This window comes from Rhinopithecus bieti, unplaced genomic scaffold (assembly GCF_001698545.2).
Source record: "Rhinopithecus bieti isolate Rb0 unplaced genomic scaffold, ASM169854v2 scaffold_18418, whole genome shotgun sequence".
NCBI classification, from domain to species: Eukaryota; Metazoa; Chordata; class Mammalia; order Primates; family Cercopithecidae; genus Rhinopithecus; species Rhinopithecus bieti.
This window is the reverse complement of record NW_016809431.1, coordinates 1,272,992-1,299,965: the sequence shown is the minus strand read 5'-3', so window position 1 is coordinate 1,299,965 and position 26,974 is coordinate 1,272,992. Positions and strand designations below refer to the sequence as shown.

Sequence of the window (26,974 nt, the reverse complement as noted above, 5' to 3'; positions counted from 1 at the left end):
AAAAAAAAAAAAAAAAAAGAAATGAAACAGGAGATATTACAACTGACACCACCGAAATACAAAAGATCATTCAAGGCTACTATGAACACCTTTACTTGCATAAACTAGAAAACATGGAGGAAATGGATAAATTCCTGGAAAGAGACAATCCTCCTAGCTTAAATCAGGAAGAATTAGAAACCCTGAACAGACCATTAACAAGCAGTGAGATTGAAATGGTAATAAAAAAATTACCAACAAGAAAAAGTCCAGGACCAGGTGGATTCACAGTTGAATTCTACCAACATTCAAAGAATTAATACCAATCATATTGACATAATAATGTCAATAATTATCCACAAGGTAGAGAAAGAGGAAGTCCTCCTTAAATCTTTCTATGAAGCCAGTATAACAAAAAAAACTACAGACCAATATCCCTGATGAACATATATGCAAAAATCCTTAACAAAATGCTAGTTTACCGAATCCAACAGCATCTAAAAAAGATAATCCACCACAATCAATTGTGTTGCATACCAGGAATGCAGGGATGGTTATAACATACACAAGTCAATAAATGTGAAACATCACATAAACACAGTTAAAAACAAAAATCACATGATCATCTCAGTAGATGTAGAAAGAGCATTTGACAAAATTCAGCATCTCTTCATGATTAAAACCCTCAGCAAAATTGGCATACAGGGGACATACCTCAGTGTAATAAAAGCCATCTATGACAAACCCACAGCCAACATAATATGAATGGGGAAAAGTTGAAAACAAATGGAAACACATTTCATGTTCATGGATGGGTAGATTCAATAATGTAAAGATGACCATACTGCCAAAAGCAATCTACAAATTCGTTGTAACTTCCATCAAAATACCACCATCATTCTTCACAGAACTAGAAAAAACAATCCTAAAGTTCATATGGAACCAAAAAAGAGCCTGCATAGCCAAAGCAAGACTAAGCAAAAAGAACATAGCTAGAGGCATCACATTACCTGATTTCAAACTGTACTATAAGGCCATAGTCACCAAAACAGCATGATACTGGTATAAAAATAGGGACATAGACGAATGGAATAGAATAGAGAACCCAGAAATTAACCCAAATACTTACAGCCAACTGATCTTTGACAAAGCAAACAAAAACAAAGTGGGGAAAGGACACCCTTTTCAACAAATGGTGCTGGGATAATTGGCAAGTCACATGATGGAGAATGAAACTGGATCCTTATCTCTTGCCTTATACAAAAATCGACTCAAGATGGATCAAGGACTTATATTTAAGTCCTAAATCATTAAGACTTGAAACTATAAAATTCTAGAAGATAACATTGGAAAAACCCTTCTAGACATTGGCTTAGGCAAAGATTTCATGACCAAGAACCCAAAAGCAAATGCAACAAAAATGAAGATAAATAGATGAGACTTAATTAAACTAAAGAGCTTTTGCATGGCAAAAGGAGCAGTCAGCAGAGTAAACAGCCCACAGAGTGGGAGAAAATCTTCACAATCTATACATCTGACAAGGGACTAATATCCAGAATCTACAAGGAACTCAAAAAAGAAACAAATAGTCCACTTTTTGATGGGATTAAGGACATGAGTAGACAATTCTCGAAAGAAGGTATACAAACGGTAACAAATATATGAAGAAATGCCCAACATCACTAATGATCAGGGAAATGCTCATCAAACCCACAATGCAATACCACCTTACCCCTGCAAGAATAGCCATTATCAAAAAATCAAAAAATAATAGATTTTGGCATGGATGTGATGAAAAGGGAACACTTCTACACTGCTGGTAGGAATGAAAACTAGTACAGCCACTATGGAAAACAGTGTGGAGATTCTTTATAAAGAATTAAAAGTAGAACTACCATTTGATTCAGCAGTCCCACTACTGGGTATCCACCCAGAGGAAAATAAGTCATACAAAAAAGATACTTGCACACGCATGTTTATAGCAGCACAATTCAGAATTGCAAAAATGTGGAACCAACCCGAGTGCCCATCAGTTAACGAGTGGATAAAGAAACTGTGGTGTATGTGTGTGTGTGTGTATGTATATATGTGTGTATATATGTATGTGTGTATATATATGTATATGATGTAATACTACTCAGCCATAAAATGGAATGAATTAATGGCATTCACAGCAACCTGGATGGGATTGGAGACTATTATTCTAAGTGAAGTAACTCAGGAATGGAAAAGCAAACATTGTATGTTCTCACCCGTAAGTGGGGGCTAAGCTATGAGGATGCAAAGGCATAAGAATGATACAATGGACTTTGGAGTCTCGGGAGGGAAGGGGTAGGAAGCAGGTGAGGGATAAAAGTTTACAAATTGGCTTCAATGTATATTGCTTGGTGATGGGTGCACCAAAATCTCACAAATCACCGCTAAAGAACTTACTCATGTAACTGAATACCTAACCTGTTCCCCAAAAACCTATGGAAAAAAAATTATTAAACATAAAATGTAAGTATTTATTGGAAATGCATCTTTTAATGAGATGAGTGAGACTTTTTCTTTCCAATTAGTCCATTATAATATATTCCTGGAATGATTCCAACTCTACCTTTTTCTTATATATCTGAGAGCAGTGTTTTTTCAGACCATTCAATTGGGTTTTTCTTCAGTTTAGTTGAAAACAATGAATTCAAGACCACCTGACTTAAAATTTGTTAATTGATCATTATAGTAATTCAGCTCCATAATTTCTAGGAAATGTATTAAAAAATGCTTTACCAACTCTTAACAAAATATTATTAATTATAATATTTTCTTTTTTAGAGCCACCTGATTTAATCCAATATTAAATAAATATTAAATAGAAAGGATTTAGAAAATTTAAAATCATTAATTTTAACATATGTTTGCCAAGGTAAGACTTTTATTAAAGTGCTTTTATCTAATCACATACTTTATATTTTCATCATAATCTTGGAATTGCAGGTTTAGTTCATTTGGCTTATGAAAAGTCTCCAACATAAAACTCTTGGACAAAGCCAGTCATTCTTAAACCACTTAGCCAAACCAACTTGCTTTCTGTCATTTTGCAATTTAAATAAAAATGTTAACTTGAGTTCTGTGAAAAGTATTTCATTTTGGAATTCTATTCCTAAGACAGATAAGGCAAAGCATTTTGTTACCTAGATAAGTCTGCTTTCACTTACCAAGACTTTGATTTGTCTTATTCTTAAGGAACTGACAATAACTAGAGTATGGAAGTTGCAAGATCATTAAACAAAAATTACTCCTGGTGCTGCCCTACTGTACAATATATCTGATTTTAGAACCACCCAAGTATAGGCCAAAATATCATGCTTCTAACACTTTGCCTAGTCCTTGCCAGAAATATGTATAAAATGGAAAAAGACATAAAACTATTTTTTCTGATTTATAGTGTCTTTATTAAAGACAACTTTGTTAATATCAGTATTTTAGTCTTTCTATTCTTCTCCTGTGATTATTTATACCCTTGGGCAATGCACTATAGGAGCTTGACAGGGCTGAAAGGTGCCTTTCAGTAAATTGGGAATGGAGAATTTTGAAAGGAGAGTGCTGTAGGAAAGGAGAATTAGCATAACGTCGTAATCTTGGGTCTATTCTTCGGTAGATCAGTTTTGGAATAGAGTGTATGTGGAAGTTGAGAATCTGGAAATTGAGTTCTTAAAACTATGTTTACCCGTGTATCCTTTGGAAAGTCCTCACGTAGCATCCCTGAGGTGCCTGCACCTTTGTTACAATAGCTTAGTGAATGCCAACACCATCTACCCAATTGCTCAAGCTAGAATCTTGGGTGTCATTCCCAACTACATCATCTCGCCTCTCCTCATAGCCAGTCACCAAGTCCTGGCAGTTTCACTCCTTAATGCCTAGAGTGACCATACAGTTCACTCACTAATCCAGGATACTTCTGAGAGTAAAAAGGGACATTGTTAATAACTAAGCTGGGACAACTAGTGTAAACAGGTCTTGTGGTCACCCATTCACCTCTCTAGAATCAGTCTCCATCTCTGAATTTTGGTTTTGGTGCCAGATGAGCTTGGGTTTCTATAAAAGCTTTTTTGACTGGCTGTCCTGTCTTTGGTCTTACTCCCTCCAGTGTTTTCCCCACTGCAATTGCAGTTTTCTTTCAGAAAGGCGACTTTGATGATGTCTCCTTCTGTGGCTTAAAATTCTTTAATGGCTCCCTAAGGGAAAATCAAAATTCCTAAACACGGTTTACAAAGTCCTTTAAGATACACGGCCCTTGGTTATCTTGAGCTCCTTTTCTTGCAAAATGACTTTTCAGTTCCCCCATCCAAATGCGTACTTCAGGTACACCACAGCTCCACTGAACTACCTGTAACTCCTTAGCTGTACCATAGTGTCTCTGAGGATTGTATGTGCTGCCTCCCCTGCCTGAACACCCTTCTTGTTCTCTTCCCTTCCTTCATTTTTCCTTGGTTAAATCCTGTTTATCATTACCATCCCCAGAGTGTGGTGTTTCTGATGTTTCTTCCTTCCTGAAGCTTTCCCCGACCCCCCAGAAATATTTTGGGCCTTCTTGTATCACATATTACAAATACAACATTGTTTGTGCCTGTTGAATAATAACATCTGATCAGATACTTTTTGAAGGGAAGCATCCTATTCACCCCTTTATTCCCACCTCTGTCACTGCAAAACAAGTGATCTGTAATGTTATTGAATGAAAGAACTCTCGCCTGGACAGTGTGGGCAGGTCAGTGGGAGGCGAGAGCCTTGACAAGAGCATTCCTCCACCTCTCCTTCCCACGTCTGCCTGCTCCCTCCTTCTCTTATGAAAGGCCTCTCCTGCTGTTCATTTTAACCAGATTTAACTTATATTAAAAAAAAGAAAAAGAAAAAGCTTTACTGAGATATTAGGAAGTTAGATTGAAAATTCTTATTGGGATTATAAGAAACGACAGGTACAGGATATTTTTAATGTGCTGGCAGCTACCAGGTGCTGTTTAGAATATTCTTGTCTGGTTAGAGGTATAATAATGTAGTATGTAATAAAAGAAGGTATATGAGAATTTGAGTTCAGACAGTGTCACGTGTAACTGTATGTTGGTGGATCCCATGATTTAAAAAAATTGTTTATAATAAATAGCACTTCTAAAAGTAGATTTTTATATTTCTTCATGGTTAAACTGTTTAATAGGATAGGAAGAGATGATGTTTTTCTGGAGCATTTTCTGTTTAGAATAGGTGTGCCCTCTTCTGAGCATAGTCATGTGATACACCACGAGAATTCAGAAGCTCACATGCCTGAAATAACCCCGGGAAGTGCTGAGAGGGGAGCCTCCCAAATGGCACCCCCAAAGTTGCTTGGTGCACTGCATGCTTTCCTCACTGTGGCATCGGGAAAAGCAGAGCATACTTTGATTGATTGGTCTTCAGTTTGTTGATTTTGACATGGACTCAAAAACATCACTTGAAGGACCCAGGTTTGTGTAGGATCAGCTCCATGACACATGTTGAACTTTAGTTCTTTTTTCCTCTTTTCCCTCAAATGGTTGATTGCAGTAGGCATGAATGTGTCTTCCATGGATCATGTATAATATTTTATCTTGTGGTTTCTAGGTTTAGGGAGGTGAAGGGCTGAATTCTATCTTGCAGAGAAAGTTTTTCTTTGTTAATGGCACCCAGTGCCTTCTTTACCAAAAGTAAATTAAAAGGAGGAGGGTGGGAGGTGGAAGGAGGGAGAGGATCAGGAAAATAACTAGGGGTACCAGGCTTCGTACCTGGGTCACAAAATTAATCTGTACACCAGACCCCCGTGACACGAGTTTACCTGTATAAGAAACCTGCACATGTATCCCTGAACTTAAATGTTAAAAAAAAAAAGCTTCCATCAAACAACGACAACGACAGCAATTGAAAACAATAAAGATACAAAGTACTTAATAACAAAACTGTCAGGAATGGTGGAATTGTCAACATATACATACACGTATATATGTGTATATATCCATATATCCATATACATTTATATTTTTGTATATAAAATCAGGTATGTAGGTATGCTAGGTGTTCTTATCAATAAATGCAGTACCTGAGAAATTTCTGTGACCCATACCTTCTTAGTTATATACATAAGTGAAAGGACTATTGATTTCTTTACTATGCACATTTATTAAATTAGAGTGTCCTTCTCCCTGGTTAAATCAGAATGAGCCATAAAGGAAGGAATTTCAGACAGTTGATTGACTAATGGGAAAACAGTGATTTTAGAGTTAATGATTTTAGACATTTTCTTGATTATCATAGAAAACTAGTTTGTTTTTAAATTTAGAGTTTCAACACAAAGCTCTGATAAATTAACCTTGATTTAACCTTATTCTGCATCTTAAGAGAGTTTTCTCCTTGAATATAATAACAATTTAATTGGGCTATATCAGTAGCCTACTAATAAAATGTATTTTATGGAATATTTTCTATTCTACTTATATTTTATAAAATTGCAAATTTATTGCATTATGTACTGAAAGCTAAGTGACTAGTTTGTCTATCATTTTAGGACCTGTTCCAATAAGAGAGATGTTCTTGGAATTGTTAAAAAGTTGTGCAGGTGCTTTTTTGGTTGGTGGGAGAGTGGTGGGAGAGTCCCTTCTGGACTATGAGTTTTGAGAGCTGCCTTATGAATTACCAGAAGTTAGCCTTTAAAAGCTGATGATCTCTAGGAGCTTATTCTTTCACGTTACCCATCAGTTTTGGGGGTCACAGGATATTTTATAGAGCATATTCAGGAAATGTCTTGTTTAACATTTTTTAGAGTTATATCCTTACTCGCATCAGCACACCCTGACCTGGGACTGTGAGGAAATATGAGCATTTGCTGTTGCTCATCTCCATTTAGTCACATAGCAGGTACTTACGAGGCAGTCACTGTGTCTCAGGAAGTGTGGCACAGTGGTGAGTAAGAGCCAAGGTCCCTGGTCTCAAGGATTTTATTTCCAGGGGTGAGACAGACTGTAAAAAGATGCTCAAATATCAAGTACTATATGCTTTGAAAATAAGATGATATGCTAGAGTTTTGTGGAGGCTCCTTCCATTGGGTGGTATGTAGAGAAAAACTCTCCAACCATGTTTTTCCTCTGCTCTAGCATCACCACAGTCATCAGTGTAGAAGAAACTTCTGGGACCAAATGTGTGGATATTTTCTCCCCACACACCAAGCAGTGGATAGCAGCTGGGTGTCCTCCAATTCAGTTTGGACACTATCTACCTGGAGATAGCATCAGATCCCACAGGCTGGGGCTCAGTCCCCAAGACTGTTCTCTGCACCCCTGGACACCAGTATGAGTCCAGGCCTCTGGAACTACTACTGCTGCTTTTTTTTTTGGAGACTATAGTAGCGTCTCACTATGTTGCCCAGACTGGTCTTAAACTTCTGGGCCTGAGCAGTCCTCCTACCTTAGCCTCCCAGAATGCTGGAATTACAAGCGTGAGCCACTGCTCCTGGCTGAGGCCTCTGGAACTTTTAACCGACTGGTTTCAAGTTGTAGTTCCCACGACCTTCTCTTTGGGTTTCATTAATTTGCTAGAGCGGCTTACAAAACTCAGGGAAAGACTTACATTTACCAGTTTATTATAAAGGATACTGCAGAATATATAGATGAAGAAATGTATAGGGTGAGGGATGGGGGAAGGGGCATGGAGCTTCCATGCACAGCCTGGGCATGCCACCCTCTGGGAACCTGCATGTGTTCAGCTACCTAGAAGCTCCCTGGACCCCAAGTCCTCTTGAGTTTTTATGGAAGTGTCATGATGTCAGCATTCCTTTTCCAGGTGTATAGGACTAGACCTTCTCTGGGGAGGGTTCCCCACTCCCCCATGATCTGCGTGAACACAGGGGAAGGTCTTAAGACCCACAGTCAGAAGGGTGGGGGAAGATTAGAGTCCTGCTTGGGGCAGGTGAAAAAAGGGCAGGAGAGAGACTTTGTGTCTTGAGGCCTGACATTCCCAACACTTCAACAAAAGACTAACAAGGGCTATGAGAGTTACGAACCAGGAGCATAGATGAAAACCAATATATATCATAAACACCACTGGTGGTTAGAAGAGACCTCTTTGATATTTACACTGAGGCTGGAGTGATAAGGGGAGGAGCATGGCAGGCAGGAGGAACAGTTGGCGTGGGAGCCCTAAGGCAGAGACAGATGTGAAGTGTTGTGGAACTGAGGGGAGTCCAATGATGCTAGAGTTCTAAGGAAGAGGGTGATGAAGTGGGAAGGTGGGCAGGGCCCCCATAACATAGGGCCCAGCAGGCTATTGTAGGCTCTGTGTACATTTCTATTGGAAATGTCAAGATGAGGAGTGATAGGGAGTGATAGGGAGCTGGTTTTTCAGTCTGTGAAGTCAGTTCTGATTTGCATATGTTGGATTTAAAATGTCCATTCGACATCCTAGAGATATTAGGGGAGTAGAGGAACAGGCTGGAGTCACATCTAGGAGTCTCTGGTTTTTAAAGTCATGAGACCAAATAAGGTCATTTAGGGAGAGGAGACTGTAATTGAAGATGAGCAGGGGCAAGGGTGCAGTGTGCAGCTGTGCTAACCATGTGAACGGTGCATGCTGGAGTTGGTGCAACTGTGTGGGTGGTGCTGAGCAGGGCACCTGAACCCTACTTACTTCGCAGCTCCCTGGGCTGACTCAGCTCCTTTGTGCCAGATTACTTGGTTAGCTAAAACTGCGTTTATGTTCAGCTTCTAGGACAGAGTTTAAATGAACCCTAACTTAACCACCTGTATAATTTAAATTACTACAGTTTTAAGACATGGCAAACTTAGGATTTTATTTCAAGATGAAATGGTCTCATAGTCTGTATACAGTGATACCTCACTTATCCACATTTTAAAAATGTGTTGCAACTTCACTTACCCAAAATGTAGTTGAAACTTTCCAGAGATTTAAGGTTTCTTAAGCAGCCCACATTGATTATCTTAGAGTCCACTCACGGGATTCAGCACTTTCTCAAGGAATCTGTGATCCCTAAAACCATGTTTATTTTCATTTTAGGAAGAAATCTGAACACGTTGGTTATTATGTGCCCTGGTCCTAAGAGATTTGAAACAGCCTATTAGATGCAATTGTAGGGCAGCTCCACTAGAGATAGGCATATCTTGGCAGGAAGGCATGTTTATAAAATGATTGGTGGGCTCTGAAGACATATAATAGTAGGTCCCTGGAATCCAGTGTATTTTCAGTAACAAAAAAAGCAACTTTCATCAGACTACTTTATTAGGAATAAAATTAGTATGTTTGGAAGTCAAAGATATACAGAAAAGTTTATATGATGTCTTTGTGGACTAAGTGGAAAAATGATAGCTAAATTGAAAGTTAGTTAGGATGACTTTTCAGAGTCACCTCTGGTTTCTTGAATGATGTGGATGGAGGGAGGTTTCTAGGTATGTTCTAGAACATCTATGCCAGTACCTGGGATGAAGACATAAAGGGCATGCACATCACGTTCACAGATGATATAAATACAGGAGGAACAGCAAGTTTGTTGAATACAAGAATGAAGATAAAAGAGGTCTGGATAAATTGGGAAGTGTTCCTGTTATTCATTGTGGTGTAACTAGCCATCTCAAAATGTAGGGGCTTTAAATTATGCCAACACACATTTTGCTCGTGGATCTGCGACTTTGGCAGGGCTTGGCAGAGCCCGCTCATGTCTATTCTACTTAGCGTCTGCTGGAGCAGCATGAAGGCTGGAGGCTGGAGTCATCTGAAGTCTCAGTCTTGTGTGAGCTGGGTGATGTTGGCATTGGCCGGGGCTTCAACTGGGAATGGAGTTCCTACTTGTGGACTCTGTGTTGTTGCTTGGCTTCCTTGCAAGGGCGAACATCCAGAGGGCAAAGGGAGGGAAGGATACCAGAAGGAGCATGGTCGCTGTGCATGACCAAGTCTCAGAAGGCAGGCAGTTACTTCTGCCACCACACAATGTTACTTCTGTGACATTCTATTGGTTCGAAGTAAAGTCCAGGCAACACTCCCCCCGGCCCCCTGCCACTCAAATTCCCTCAAATTTGCACCTCTCAAAGTTTTTACTGAATTACCTGGGTAGGCTGATTAAGCTCCTGGATTCCAGGTTTGCTTTACTTTAACCCACTCTCCTTTTACTTGCTGTCAAGGTGATCAGATTGAAATGCAAATATTATCAAGTTGCTCCCCTCCTTATAAGATTTCAGTGACTATCCATAGTATTCTGCTTAAATTCAAATTCTGTTATGCATATGAGACTCTTTATGATCTGGGCGCTATCTGTGATCTGTAGATCCTTCTCTAGCCTTCTCTTCCATCACTACACCATACACTGTTTTTACTCTTGGCCAGGTAACATTTAAAGGGGAGAAATACTACATTATACCTTTTGATAGGAATAGTGTTGACTAATTTAAAGACATGTTTTAATACATGAGATTCCTCTGGCCAAAAATTATTTATATTCTTTTTACATATAAAATGCACTCATCCCTCCCAAGGCCTCCCAATATTCTTATTTATTATGACATGGGACTTGAGCTTAAGGTATACTATCTCCAGCTTGCAGTGAGCCGAGATCCCATCACTGCATTCCAGCCTGGGCGACAGAGCGAGACTCTATCTCAATCAATCAGTCAATCAATCAATCAAGATATACCATCTCCTCAGATCAGACTCTTTGAGCATTTTCCCTCAAGTTTAACTCCTTGAGTACAGTCCCTTTTGATCTGAAGATATTGTGAATTAAGGTGATAAGATGTATGTTTCCTGCCTACCTGCCCCTGTGGAACATGCATAGGATAACCAGTATAAATGCCTCCAGTTAGAAAGGGGCAAAACAGGAGGCACACAACAATTACTAGTCCATAATACTAGTTTTGAAATCTAGCCAGACACATGTGGTCATTTCTCTAATTAGGACTTGGTCCTATTGCCTAGAAGTTATTCACTATGACGATTGGCCCTGTCTTCTAGGCTCTTGTTTCTGTTGTCTGGGCTTGCTTGCTTTTTAAATAAAAAGTAATGTGTATTTACAGTGGTGTAGTGTTCTCGGCCTGGGTTTTGCCTAAGGAAGATTGGGAGTTCAAAGGCCTCTTTTCAGTTTGTAATATCCTTGTCCCTTTCAGTCCAAGCTGGTATAATTCTTCTGAAAGTTTTTGTGGATTTCTTACGAATCAACCTTTAATTAACTTTATTAGACAAAGGCAGCCCCCACAGATTGCTCTGGAATAAGCTCTTCTGTACCTTAGATTCCCTGTAAGGCTGTTGGGACACAATTAATCTTTAGATTATTAGAGAATCTTGTTTTGAAAGGGTCCATGAGGCATGGTGTTAAATCTTAAAAATTATATTACATCTAATAAAGGATTTTACAGTTATAGCATGTTTACCTGACAGCATGCTGTATTCATTCTTAGCCCAGAAGCCATTTCTTAATTGCAGCATTGTTTGCCTTCTGATAGGACTAGGAATGAGAAAGTTTTACTTTTAAACTCAGTAAAAAGTCCTGGCTCCTTTATATTTTAATAGTTATCTAATAGAGAGGTAATAGTTATTTCTCTCTTCTTACATTTCATTCGTAGGCAGCAAAATGAAGCCAATCAGCACTTTCAACAGTTTACCTGGAAACTTGCTTATCTGAATCATGCAGTTCATTCGGTATATTTTTTATTCCACATTTTTTTTTTTCTGTTTCCAATAGCTTTCTCTGTTTTAATTGAGGCTCTTAGAGACAGCCTCCCTGCAAGCCCTCAGGCTTCTGCCAATATTCTCCTTAAGGTCCTTCTTTCTACTTCATCCCAAAAACACATAGTGGAAAGTGGAGGGAGTGGGGCCAGATCATGGAAGGCCTTAAAGGTTATTAGAAGGATTTTGGGTTTTACTTTGAGTGAGAAAGGAAACCACTGGAGGATATTGAAGAGTTAGCTGATTTGACCCATGTTTAAATGATTTTCTCTAACTGCGAGGGCAGACATAAGGATACTATTAAAAGAGTTGTTGAAGAAATCCAGGTGAAAGATGATGGCTGCTTGGACCTGAGAGTAGTGAGAATTTGACCTGTTATGTTTATATTTTGAACATAGAGCCAACAAGATTTGCAGGTGGATAGAAGAGATAGAAGAGAAAGAGGTTTCGATTGGAACCAATGGAAAAGTGCTGTGCTATTTACTGAGATGGTGAAGACTGCAGGAGAATAATTTTTTTTTTTTTCAAGGGGGTAGAATAATCAGTTTTCTTTTGGACATATGAAGTTTGAGATTCTAATAGGCATCTAAGTGGAGATGCCAAGTAGGCAGTTGGATTTAGCAGGGAATTCTGGTCTGGCTTTTAATGTGGAAGTTGTCAGTGTATAGATGGTATTTAAGGCCATGAGCCTTGATGTGAGGTATGAGCTCAAGCAGTCCAGTCTTTCCTGGTCAGGGAATTATTAGCAACCAGAAACAGATTTTGAAGACGTGGCCAGTAAGATGGGGGGAGAAGCAAGAGTGAGGGGTGTCGTAGAAGCATGTGACCTATTTCAAGAACATGGATGAAAACTGTGTCTATCATTAGATGGAAAACGTGGAGGTCATTGCAGTAAATACTAAAATGGGACCACGAGAAGATGAGAGAGTGTAGAACAACTTTTTTTTTTTCTCACCCAGAGAATTATTTCAAAGCACAGAAGTGAAATGGACAGGTATGGGAGTCAAAGTTTTTTGGTTTTGTTTTGAAGATGGGAGAAATAAAGACATCATTCTTCCAAGAATGATTCTGTCAAAAGGGAAACCTTCATGGTACAGGAAAGAGAACAGAAAGTTGCTGGAACCATGTTCCTGAATAGATGAGAAAGGGATGAGCCTAGGTGGAACATGGACAGTTCCTCCACAGCAAAAGGAGAGAAGGCAGAACACAAGCTCAGATGCAGGCAGGTTGGTTGATGGGGCCAGGATGCATACGCATTTCTCTTCTGATTGTTTCCATTTTCAGTGAAATAATGAAGATCTTCAGCTGAGAGTGAGGAAGGGAAAGGAGATGTTTAAGGACAAGGAGAATGATGGAATAAAATGTAATGGGAATTCTGCATGATACTAAGGGTTCCCTTGGGTTATTGCTAATGAATGTAAAGCAAGCCCACCTATGACTGCAAATTGAGCCTCCAGTTATGTTCAGTTCCTTGGGTGCTAACATGGATAATACATGGAATTGGAGTTACCCATGGGTGGGTTTTTTTTCCCCAGTAGATATTATGGAAGCAGGATGTATAAAGGAATTGAGAACACTTGCAAGCGAGTGATTATAATGAATAGTGAGGGAAATGACATGGGTTGGGGGCATCAGTGAGGGACAATGAAAAGGTAGTAGGGTCAGTGAATTGCGTGTCTTGGTGGAGTCCGAATATTAGAGTGAGCTGGGAGAAGAGTATTAGTTGAGAGTAAGAATCTTGAAATTTAAGTTGTGCATTACTTCTCAGACAATATTCTAGAAAGTATCTGGGCCCGAATGTAAGATGGAATGGCTTCAGTTCCTTGGAGCTGCTGTTCTGTACTTTTGGGCAAGTTGTTTACTTAGTGTTTCATTTTCCTCATTTATGGAATGGCAATTAAAGTAGTTATTCATAGAATTATTAAGAGGATTAAAAGAGTAAATCATGTAAAGTCCACAACAGTGCCTGTCACATTGTAAAAATTTAATAAATGTTAGCTGTTATTATTGCATTTCTGTAACCTTACAGTGGTGTCAGGTCCATGGATGAGAAATGAGGAGTATTCCCGGGGCCATTGACACTTTATGAGAAGCCACATGGTCCAACAGAGATTCCTTGAAATTCGCTTTTGCTGAAAAATGGGGCCAGTTGTAATTACCTCTCCCTCCCTGTAGATCACTCCAATGACAGGTCCTTGTTTTTGTCGCCACTGCAAGATAGCTCTATTATGGTGGTTTTACTTGAGGTCCTCAGGCTTCTGTGACTCATGAAGGATCAAATTAAAATCACATCTTCTTGATGTTGCTTCGAGGGCCTTAGATCTGTTTACAGGGTCTGTGGGAAAAGCACAAATAGCTATAACCCAAGTCCTGGATTCCTTGAAACATGTATGTGAATTATGTTGAGTCCTAGAACTCCCCAAGAATGACCTGTTGTATCACTTTTGGGATCTTTGTGGCTGTGTTGTCCCTGATACATGGCCAATCCTGTTTTACTCTCTTAGATCAAGAGGCTGTTTTGCTATATTAATGAAAACTGTGTGTGCTTTTAAGTCCTTTTATTTGGCCTACAGGAAACTTTATTAACTGTCAATGTAATATTCTTAAATTCTACAAAGGAGAGTCAACATTGGACCCCGGGTGAAATAAGATGCAGCAAACTCTCATTATTTCATGCTGTCCTTTCTTTTAAAAATTTTTTAGGGTTTGTTCTACTATTATAGCGCTAGGAGACTCCAAAAGAACAGTTGACAAATGAAAGGTTGGACCCTCAATTTAATATATATCTTTTGAAGGTTAGGATAGTGATTGGCTGGACAGTATTAGAGTTTCGAAACCTAATTCTGATGCTGCTACCTAGGAAATTGATGACATTGAGACATTATCAGCCAAGGTGGGTGAAAGCAGCCAAGGGCATTTAGCCAGGACTGTCAGAGAGTAAGAAGGGTATGTCATTGCTCTCCGGGTTACATCAGTGCTGTGATTAAGATTGACAGGCCTGAAGTGGTAAGGCTCTATAGCTGCTTTACCTCTTCCACTCTGGCAAAGGGGCAGAGTCCGAGAGGACTGTCACCATGACTCCTTAGTGATTGAGTGTTTAGGGTATAATATGTTAGGAGCTGACTGTACAAAATCAGGATGAGAGAGCAGGGTCTGTTTGGGTTCATTGTTACCTTTCTACAAAATGGGATCTCATCCAGCTTGTCAGCATATACAAACTGCATAATATATGTTTGAAATAGGAGAGAGAGGGGAGTGGGGAAGGGGAAAGTGATTGAGTGATTATCCCAGAGAATGGACAGCTTAAATGTTGAGAGAGAATGAGAGATGGGCTATTTCTTCTCGTGACCATCTGGCTAGGCAAGAGGCAGCACACCAGGGTACAATTCAGAGAAGCCATTCTCTGAATCAACATTGGACCCGGTGTGAAATAAGATGCAACATGGCTTTTATTGTTGCATGCTGTCCTTCCTTTATTTAAAAAAATTTAGGGTTTATTCTATTAGAACTCTAGGAGACTTCAGAAGAACAGTCTCTTAGGGCACCACACTGCATAGTTCTCAGTTCTCTGCTCCTCTTGCCCCTCACTTGGGGCAGGTGGAAAGACTGAATGGACTACTTCTCTTTCTGGAAGTTTTCCTTGAATATTGATTGTTTAGCTGTGTATTTGTTAGCTATTAGGCAACACTGACTTCAACAGAGTGTTCAATTGTAAAGGACTTGGAGTGTTACATTCTGTGTTATTACTTAGAAATTTACCCACTTGCTTTAAGAGTAGTTGAGCTGATAGACATGTACTTTATACAGAGTTAAGGCTCTGTTATCCCTCATTTATGTATTTTGAGAAAGTTTTTTTTTTGACAATGCTATTTAATGATTTTTTTCCAATAAAGCCATTGTATACTCACCCTGCAGTTAATTTTCCTTGTACATGATTTTATTATGTCGTATGTATTCATCTTATACAATTAATTATTGTCTCACCACATTGTATTATAATTACATGGCTGTGTGTCTCCTGCTAGGCTGTGAGTGCAAGGTTAGTCACGGGTCTCATTCAACTTTGTGTTCTCATACTATTCAGGATAGTGTCTGACATGTCATGTAAAGAACATGTATAGTGGATATCCATAAGTGATGAATGAATGAAAGAATGATATCCTAGTTTTAGAGTCTGCCTTCAGAATATTGGCACTCCATGACCCATATTCTGGATGTATTCCTTAAAACAGGGACATTGTGTTCATTGGCAAATTTTTGTGTCCTTTTTTTCTCTTAAGCTATAGAGTAACAGGCTGATGTGTTTCACTGTGATCTTCCATGTGTTGTGTTTGATTGCTTGTTGATAATGAATGGTGACAAGTGCCATCATAGTGTGACAGCTTTGGTTCCAAGGTCACATCTTTCCCTTGGTTGAACGTAAGTGGGTTTTATATTTCAAGATCTTGGCTTCTGAAACCTGGTGACTTGTGTTTATTGTTTATCTTCTTGGGCATTTATCATTGTCTGACCCCTGTAACCCCTGGTTTCCATTTCGATCAAATGAGATTTGTGCGTGGCTGGCTCTAGGGTGACGCTTAGCATAGCAAATGTGCAGTGAGTTGATTGAATAGCCTTTGACTGAGTCTTGCTGCTGCTGCTTTGTGCTGCAGAATTGTGATTTCTAACTTTACTTGAAACTGTTATTTTACCTTTTTCACCTCACAAATTTAATCACTCGCAAGGAAAGAGATTTATTTTAAAATAGTACAGATTATCATTAATGTAAAATTTTAAGAGATTAAATTTTTTTTGCCATTACATGTAATTAAAATTTTCTTCCTATTTTCTTTACCTGGCTTTAATGACTAAAAGCATTCTGGAGACAGGAAAACAAAGACAAAACAAAACAAAATGAATCGAATTGAAAATCTGAAAAAAAAAAATTGCAAAGGTTGTCTTTTGGGATGATGATAGGAGGAGAAATTAAAACTCTCTGATTTTGCTTCTTACTAGTTTCAGAACAAGATTAGACAGAGAGTAGTAAGACCAGAGGCTCCTTTTTTCCCTTCTTGCCACAAGCACATATTGACACCTCATGTGTAAGTGTGGTGTAGGGCCTGAAATTAATTCCAATGTTACGTGTGCCTTGACACCTGGAGAAACTGGGAGCCTCTAATGACCCATCTATAAGCCCCCTCCCTTACTGTGCTCTGGGGAATACGGTCCCCTAGCCAACCAACTTTCCAAGACCCCAGCAGGCTGACATCTTGATTTTAGTCTTGTGAAATTTGAAGCAAAGAAAGACACTAACTTTCAGCACTCTGAGATAATAAAGGGGTGTTATTTTAGCCTCTAAGCTTGTGGTAATTTGTTATGGTAGCAGTGGAAACCGAATGCAAGTATTAATGAGTATTTGTGTTTGTTTTCCTTGGGTTTCTCTTCATTGAAAATTCTGGGGATAGTAAAACCTTTTGTTTAAAATGAATGGCAAGAAACCGTTCCTTCACCTCATGTTTCCATTTCATGAAGAACCCACAGCTTTATATATGTAAAGGGATGGGTCCGCGTTGTGTCCAACACACAGCTTACTGTTTGGGTTGATTTTACTCTACTTAAATGAACTACAGTTTCCCTGGGAATCATAATTTTAACACCAAAGCCTCATTTTTAGTTGCTGTGGGCTCCAAGAGCATTTCACTGACACATCCTCTGCTTCAAATACATTGTCTGTTTTAAAAGTGAGCGATTCTAGATCTTTGAAAAATAAGAAATGGTGAAGACCAGAATAACGAACATTGTGTTTTTAGTTGCTGCAGTTAGATATGTTGGTTACTCTACTTTTTTTAAAAAAAAGTCAAAAAATGGAAACTGCTATGAGTAGCAAATAATGAAGCTTATGTACGCATGAATAGAGTTTAGTATAGTAATAAAATTTTACAGTAAAATGACTACAACAGTCATATTCATAGTCATAGTATTCATAGTATGAATAATTGTTATTCATAATTAGGAATAAAAGGTAAGGGGATTGCATAAAGCATTGTAATTGCCATTTATAATTACTACTGCCGTTACATAGCAGAACAAGCATTCTGCCCTCAACTGAGGGGAAGGAAAGTGAGGACCTGGGCCAGCGCATGAGTGTTGGGAGGAACGTGGCTCAAGGTGGGTCAGCTCCTACCTCACTGTGGTGGGAATTGCCCCTTCTTCATTAAGGAACATGAGGAAATGGAAACTGAGTGGCTTGGCCCTGGGGGTCCCCAACATCTGGCTAGGAGGGGAGTGATTCCATCTCTGCCCTCCCCTGACCCTCCAGGGCAGCCCTTATCCCTTTGACTCTGCTTTTGTGGGAACTCCAGTGCCCTCTGTGCTTCTTTGGCTTCTGCCCTGCTCTTCCCACAGATGGAGAAGCGAAGCTAGAAGCTTACCTCATCTCTTTCCTTCGTTAATTCTACTTCATAATTGTGAGATTTAAAGAAAGGCCTCTCCCCAGGGCCCCAAATTCTCCTGTCAGCACTTGAAATTCTATTCATTAACTGTTAATTTGAATTAATAAACAGGTATTTTAGACTGGCCAAAGGCAGTTATTAAAGGTGACCTAGTCATTCTTGGTGTGTGTAGCCTGAGCTAGGGGCTATTTTAAAGACTTTACCTGGATTAATTTATTTAATCTGCACAGCAACCTTATGAGGAAGGTTCAGTGGTGTCCAGTCACTTGTCCCAAGTTACATGGCAATGACATAGGGAGAGTCAGAACAGAGTCCCTGTGGGTCTGCCCTGGGATTTAGGCCCTAGCCACTGTGCTGAACTGCTCTCCTGGATCCTTAATGAGGATTTGATTGCTTTCTTCCTAATGCCTAGCAACAATACCTGTAGGGATGAGACTGGAAGCGAAGATGGTGAGGATGTATTAGGAGGAGACATGGCTCTGAGGGGAGCAGTGCTTGGGATGATGGAGACTTTGGAAAGAGACTTGGAGGACATTTTTTTGAGGCCATTATTTTCCCACAAAAAGTAGTCAGAAGTCACCCATAAGCATTTGGATGTAACATTATAATCAGTATGATAATTCAACCAGGGACCCAGCAAATACTGCTGTTCTTCTTTGCCTCTCTTCCAACATCAACATCATCTTTCTCTTTGTATTTTATGTTTAATTTAATGTTATTCTTTAAAGATGGGGTCATGCCATATTGGCCAGGGTGTTCTTAAACTCCTGGCCTCAAGCAGTCCTTCTTCCCCTGCTCAGATTTCAGGTGGGCGCCAACAAGACTGGCCCGTTTTTTCTTTTACTGTTCTTGCTGCAGAAAACTCTTATGTATGTTTATGTGTGTATGTGAGGGAAGTGTTTAACTTGCCAAGTTTTAAAGTGTTGTTTAAGTAACATTTTGCAAATATTCTTGAAGTAAAAGCTAATGAAAAGCAACTAATTTCTTTAATTGTCCTTTTCTTCCTCACACAGTATTGGCTGGATCCTGCAAAAACTCTTGCTGAGCACAAAGAACTGATCAACAGTAGGTATTTAACTTGTGCTTTGTTAAAGGGTGGCTTGAAAGCAATGACAAAGTCCGTGGTTAGTTGGATGCAGAAGTGGGCTTAAGTACTGGAGAAGTGAGTACTAGTACTCGAGTGCCAGAATATGGGAATGTGTGTATTGTGTGCATTGCTAGGCCTTCTCCAAACTCATATTAAATTTAATCAGTCTCTGAGTGGATCTTGGTACTGAATTTGTCCTAGACGCAGGCCTTCCCTTGATTTTGTCTGTGGTTTTTCTGTATGCTTGTCTTTAAAATTTGACCTTAAAACCAAAAAGGCAAATAGACATTAATGGGTGGTAGGGGGACTGCAGGGATAGGTCATAATGTCCAAGCTTTTAAAGAGCTTGAGTTTCTTGGTTTATGGCATAGTTTTGCCATTCAGACCACTCAGTTTTCTAAGCCAGTAAGAGGTGCTTTTGTGACCTGAAAAGTGGTCTTCAGAGAGAGACCATTTTTGGAAACTAGCTTTTTGGTTTTATCAATACGAATATTATAAGGAAACACAATATAATTAAGTATATATTCCTTAATCTTAATTTCCAGAACCCAAGTTTTTATTTATAAGCACAAACACAGAGGCTCCTTAAGTGTGCAAAAGAATACTCTTTTTTTAAAAAAAATTGTCTGTTTCAATTGAAATAAAATATACATAACATATAAAATGGATTCTTTTAACCATTTTTGTGTGCAATTCAGAAGCATTAGGTACATTTACATTGTTGTGTACCCGTCATCACTGTCCATCTCCAAAACGTTTTAATCTCCCTAAACTGAAACTCTGTTCCCCATTAAAGCATTTTGCTGAACTGTGTGAATTATTGCTAATCAAAACGGAGTGGATTCTTCTGGCATTCATTACCCCCATTCTGAGTCTGTATTTTCTGTGTGTGTCAGCTTGTTTCCTGCGGTAGTATTGGTTGTGCGATGCTCCATGGATCCAAGGGCAGGAATGTAGCTCTGTTCCCAAAAGGAACTGGAAACCTGGACTGCAAAGCCATCAGAAAGTCCTGTTTCTATGAACGTCAGCATCATTGTTGTTTCTCACTGCATTTCCACCTCTGTAGTGGAAACCACTGGAGTTTACAAGTTACAGCTCTAGTGTATTTGAACTGATTAAAAAAATACCAATTGGAAAACCAGAAAAATTTCAGGAATGATTTTTTTTTTTTTTTTTGAGATGGTATCTTGCTCTGGCACCCAGGCTGGAGTGCAATGGTGTGATCTCAGCTCACCGCAATCTCTGCCTCCTGCGTTCAAGCAATTCTTCTGCCTCAGCCTTATAAGTAGCTGGGATTACAGGCGCCCACCACCATGCCTGGGTAATTTTTTTTTTTTAAATATTTTTAGTAGAGATGGGGTTTCTCCATGTTGGCCAGGCTAGTCTCAAATTCCTGACCTCAGGTGATCCACCCACCTCAGCCTTCCAAAGTGCTAGGGTTACAGGCGTGAGCNAGTTTTTTTTTTTTGGTTTTTTTTTTTTTTTTTTTTTTTTTTTTTTTTTTTGAGATGGTATCTTGCTCTGGCACCCAGGCTGGAGTGCAATGGTGTGATCTCAGCTCACCGCAATCTCTGCCTCCTGCGTTCAAGCAATTCTTCTGCCTCAGCCTTATAAGTAGCTGGGATTACAGGCGCCCACCACCATGCCTGGGTAATTTTTTTTTTTAAATATTTTAGTAGAGATGGGGTTTCTCCATGTTGGCCAGGCTAGTCTCAAATTCCTGACCTCAGGTGATCCACCCACCTCAGCCTTCCAAAGTGCTAGGGTTACAGGCGTGAGCCACCGCACCCAGCCGATTATTTTAAAATAAACTCACAGGTTTCTTTTATAGGAAAAAAAGTTGATATTTCTATCAAGGTGATGAAAAAATATAAATTATTTTAAGGTGCATTATTAAAGTGTTCCTAAGCACATTTAAAGTGTCTACTTATTTACATGGTATGAAATATTTTATTTATGTATCAGTCTATAATGCAGTCACTTTTTCATTCTAAAAATGCAATATTAAAAATTTGATGTAGACTGGATATTGTGGCTTACACCTATAATCCCAGCAATTTGGGAGGCTGAGGTAGGTGGATCACCTGAGGTCAGGAGTTCAAGACCAGCATGGCCAACATGGTGAAACCCAGTCTCTGTTAAAAATACAAAATTTAGCCGGATGTGGTAGCGAGTGCCTGTAATCCCAGCTACTCAGGAAGCTGAGGCAGAGAGTATGGCTTAAAACCCAGGAGGCAAAGGTTGTAGTGAGCTGAGATCCCATTATTGCACTCCAGCCTGGGCGATAGAGTGAGACTCTGTCTCAAAAAAAAAAAAATTTTTTTTGATGCATAGTAAGAGTAAAACAACTAGTATTATAATTGAAGAAATGTTAGTGACTGAAGAATCCTTCCATTTTTTCTCATGAAATTATTTGATAGTGAAGGAAAATGGCTATCAAATCTCTGATAGATTAGTCAGAAAGAGAATCTATAAAAATGACAGAACATTTGCTAGTTACCAGAATGCTTGTAGTTAATCTTGATTTATTTCTCCTTGAGTTAATGAGAAACTCCTTATCAAAGACCTCAAAATTAGTCTACATAAAAGATAGAGGATTCCTAGTTTTTGGCTTCTGTATTTTTTGCTAAAGTGAAACAATATTAACTTTACTTTACATAAGAGTTTCTTAAACGTTGAGTCCATGGCATGACGTGGATTCAAGACAGTAATTTTGTAATTTGAATTATCAGCACCTTACTTTTTTATAGTCTTAGAATAGGAAGCCAAAAAGTATCTGGCTGAACATATCCTTGTCCAAATGTTCATTTCTATAGCCTTTGATTGCTCTCTGAAACCATGATGCATATGAGAGTATTATCTTACTCTAAAGGTATTACTATTTTGTGTGTCCCTGAGAAGCTATATAGATAGAATAGTGCACCCCAAAGCGCTGAGCTCTAGATATTAGCAAACTTTTTTTTCTTCCCAGTGATTTTAGGCAAGTTGTTAACTCCTTGGAGTTTCACATGCCTTGCATATGTTACCAAGTTGCTATTGTTGAGAATCAAATGTTTATGAAACATTGTTGTACCTTATGAAATGTAACCAAATGGTAATGATGCCTTATATTTAGAACACAGCCATTTTATATGTGAATGGGAAATGAAAGGCTAGTTTGGGCCAGAAGAACTTAGAGAAAATTAGCCAAAACCAAATCTTTTTAATTGTGTACTTTTAACATTTTTGTTTAACTGTTCATACTGAATATTTGAAATGTGCAGGCTTGGTGAATAGGGTATAATCTGTCATGTTCCAGAGAATAGAAGCAACTCTGGGGCCTGAAGAAGGCCTCTTCTCTTTGTGTACCATCTCAACAGCATCTGTGCTCCTCCCCGCCCCCTAGGTACTAACCCCAGCTGCCTGTGGGCACAGACAGGCCCATCTGCTCAGGAACACGGTGCTTGATTGACACAGACGGATAACCTGAGGATGGACTTCCTGGGTCTTCTAAATATTTAATAGTCTGTGCCTCCCTGACATCTTATGTTCAGGGATAGAGGTGTATTTGTTAGAAATACAAACACAGTGATTAAACAAACATAAAAATTAAACATAAGGAATCAACTCCAATAATAAGAAATTCTAGCAGTTTTCTTTTAAAATTTAGTTTTTAAAAAAGCTGTAGCATAACGAGTGTCTTACACAGGAAGGCATAGATGAGGGGAGAGGCAGGATCCTCATCTTGATTATCTCCCACTTGCCAAGAACAGGGTTCCAGTGTGTTGCACACATAAGTATGTGTATGTAATATTAATAAATAGTAACATAGTTCATAAGTTATAAATACATGATACCTTTATTCTTGTTCTGTTTAATTTCTTTTCCCCAGTTTCTAAATTTGTGACTTTATTCAGTTAAGAATAGCAAGACTGGGGTTGCTTTATGTCAGTTTAGACAGTATGGAAGACTTTTACTGAGATGCATGCTTCATGTCTTTTCTTTTTAATGCGTGGGAGAGCTTTTGTTGCAAAACAATTAACACCCGTAACTACCAGTTGGTATACCAGGTAACAAATCCTTTCAAAAACAAAGTATATTAGATCTAGTTACTGCATGGCTTGGAGATACGCAGTTTTGGAAACAGTACAGATTAGATTGATACCCTCAGAAATAAAAATATTTCCTAGTAAAAACATAATATAATGTGTTTGGCACCCAAGGGGTTTGTGTCCTCTTGCACAATATGAGTATGTATTTATTTTTTATTTGTCCATGTACATACAAGTCCAAGCTTTGTTTCTGATTTAAAAAAAAAAAGTTTGTAGGCATAGTTCTTCTTTGGTAAATGAATTAGATGAGAAAGGTTTTCTTAAATATGTGAGAACACATTTTTAGATTCAGCAGTGTTTAAGAATGAAACAAATATTGTCCCTAATTTTATTATGTAGCCTAACTGATGACTTTTTTCCCATTAAAAAAAGGTAAGAGTTATCATAAGAAAATTCTTAAGATAGCACCACCATTTCTAGCCCTTCTCCCAGATTTGCCGATTTAGTAATTTTTGTTTTTTTTTGTTGGCTCTTCCAGGAAAAAAAAAAAAAAAAAAAAAAACACCCAAATATTCCCTTTTTCAACAAAAGGAAGGGAATTTAGATTGTTTTGTTGGTCTTTTCCACATCAGCACATGCAGATACCTTTCTGTCTGAGCATTTGCATGGTATATGTCCGGTGGCTGGGGCTGACTTAAATAGTCCACCTGCTCCTGAGCATTTAAGTTGTTTTCAGCTTTTTGCAGATAGGTTTAAAAACTATTTTTTTTTTAATGAAATGATAAGTGGGTGGTTTTTTAAACCATTTTTTTTTCTTTCTTCACTATGAAAATTACATATATATTATAGAAAATGGGAAAAACATAAATAATAAAAATTGTCTATAACCTTACCAACCAGATATAAGAACCAGCAACATTCTGGTGTATTTGGCCATGTCTTCTATCTGTGTGTGTATGTGTCAAGGTCCTACTGTCACAGTTCTGAACTTTGCTGTTTCTATCTTGTTTTCTTGTTTCTTTAGACATTTTTGGAGTGTAATTGTAAATAGCCGTATAATATTATACTGTAACTTTGACTATTTTATGATTTTAGTGAAATTTAATTTCCATTTCTTATTTTAGCTGGACCTCCATATACTTTGTATTTTGGTATTAAATTCTATGCTGAAGATCCATGTAAACTCAAAGAAGAAATAACCAGGTATAGTATTGACTTTGTTTCTGAACAGATACATGCATTGCATATACAAAAAGCTTTATTTAAAACATACTAAAATTGGGCTAAACATTTGGATGTGTGTCTCCCTGCATTTTGTAATGCATCTCTTGTGAGGGTAAAATTTAAACTAGCATTGCATGAAGTTGATCGGTGTCTGACGATAGATGTATTTGAAAATGGCATGAACCTGGGTGACGTGATGATATATTTTACGTCTGCAGTGATGAAACATTTCTGTGTCATTATTGTTAAGCATGCATTCAGCCTTTGTATTCATATGGAAGTCATTTGAACTGCCTAAAGGAAGGATATTTTGATGCTCGGTTTGTACTTCTAAATATACATTTGCACAGCCAGTTATTTCTTTTTAATTGGTTGTAGCTTAAATATTAGTTTTCCAGGTGTTTCATTTATCTCTATAGGAAACGAGAAGATAATTGCTTTTAGTATTAAGAATGGAAACCAATGTTTTAATGCATTACTTCACCTTTGTCACCAAATATTTGATATTAGTAAGACAGAATTTCCTATCGATATTGATTAGGTTGTCAAAATAGTACATGTCAACAACTGAAAGGGCTTATGAAGAACAGACCAGTTATATTTTAACTTATTCCACTGATGACCTAGCTGCATGTGGTAGCAAAAACAAAAGCATATTCCCTAACTTAACACTAAGTGGTCAGTTTTCCCAGTGAACCCATATTGGGGCGCAAATAAAGCCTCATACCTCCTTTGAAAAAGTTGAAATCATGTCTTTCATAGCCTATGGTTTTGTTTCTATTCCATGCTTTCATCTGTCTCAGACTTTCTTTTGTCTTTATTCTGGACTGCACACAGAAGAATGAGAAGAGGGTAGGCTAATTGGACCTTTTTCATCCCACTTTCAAGTGCCATATTTAGGCCTCATTTTTACTTTGTTTTATTTTATCCCTCAACTTAAGATGTAATCTATTTGAACTGTAATGATTGATTGATGAAAATATTATATTTCATAACCTGTATTTAATTTTTTAAGAGACAGGGTCTTGCTGTATCACGCAGGCTAGAGTGTAGCAGTGTAATCATAGCTCACTGTGACCTCAAACTCCTGTGGTCACAGAATCCTCCCGCCTCAGCCTCAGGAGTAGCTGGGACTACAGGTTTGTGCCCCTACACCTAGCTAATACTTTTTATTTTTTTGTCTTGTTATGTTGACCAGGCTGATCTTGAACTCCTGGCTTCTAGCAATCCTCCTGCCTTGGCCTCCCAAAGTGCTGGGATTACCAGCATGAGTCACTGTGCCAGCCCAAACTTCATTTTTAGAACCAAGCAGATGTCTGCATTCACGTTGTTCATTATCACATTGTTAGTGAGCACTTTGAAAAGCAGACATGGCAGTTTAAGCTTTTGCAGAGCACATCTTTCTGGGGAAAGGGCCATTAGGATGGAGAGGAAGTGTTGAGGAGAGGGATGGTATTTTCATTAGAATTTCAGAGGGAAATTGAATTCAAGTGCTATAAAAAAATACACTTATATCTGTAACTCATTAGGGAATTGCAAGGGCACAACATTTTTTAAAAAATAAAATGAAAGTCCTTCATAGTCAGGTTGTGAGTAATCTCTGCCTGTGCCTAAGTGTCAGTTGTAAAACTGGAGATGTACCTGTTTCAAGGTTTTCTTAAGCATTAAATAGAATACTGTATATAAAGCTCTTATGATTGTCCATGTCTCATACTATGTTTGAAGAATGTTAATACTTATTTCATTCTATCCTTTTTCTAGATGTATGGTGGAATTACATCTTAAATAGGGGTTAGGTTCCAAAAATACTTGAGTTAATTTTAAGAAGGGATAAAAAAGATCATTGTTTTATAATGCATTACTTCACCTCTGTTCACCACACACATGAACAGAAATTTCCCAACAGAATCTACAGATGGATCATAAACAGAATACATGGATTTTTTTGTATAATTTACAACCCACAATATTTTCAGTACAACCAGTTGTATTGAAAGTTTTAGACCAGCTTGTGTAGTTAAGAGCACAATGACATAGCTGGCTTACAATTAGTGTCCATGATTTGTTGCCTAAAACATATGGTTGAATTTAGGTAAGTTAAATGTGCATTTAATACATTGATATACATATATTATTCATTTGATTATTGATTTACATGAATATATTACCATTAATGGACCTGAAAAAGAGGAGTCACATGAGATAATTTTGGCAAAAGCAAGAACTGAAACCAAAAAGCAAAATCTCCAGATACATGCTATTTAAGGAAGAACATACTTCTGCCAGCATTTTCAAGTTGAGTGTTTATCTTAATTTAGTTCTTTGGAAAATTGTGCTAGCCTACTCTGCATTGGCTGTTAGATTGTAATTTTTTGATATGAATTATCATGCTATCATAAACATGCTTATACATAATCTTTTGTGTGTATTTTTTTGACATGTTACTATTTCATACATATTGTATTGCCTCTTTCACCATCTAACCCAGCCCTTTTTTTTTTTTTTTTTTTTTT

General features: G+C 38.2%; 1 protein-coding gene across 2 annotated transcripts in view; it reads left to right on the top strand.

Moving 5' to 3' along the window:
• EPB41L4A (erythrocyte membrane protein band 4.1 like 4A) overlaps positions 1 to 26,974 on the top strand; it is a 269,890-nt gene that overhangs the window by 128,200 nt on the left and 114,716 nt on the right. For both annotated transcript variants that reach the window (XM_017889282.1, XM_017889281.1), the window contains 2 exons: positions 19,133 to 19,184; positions 24,362 to 24,440. In XM_017889282.1, the coding sequence (XP_017744771.1) occupies positions 19,133 to 19,184; positions 24,362 to 24,440 (131 nt within the window). The remainder of the gene's footprint in view (positions 1 to 19,132; positions 19,185 to 24,361; positions 24,441 to 26,974) is intronic.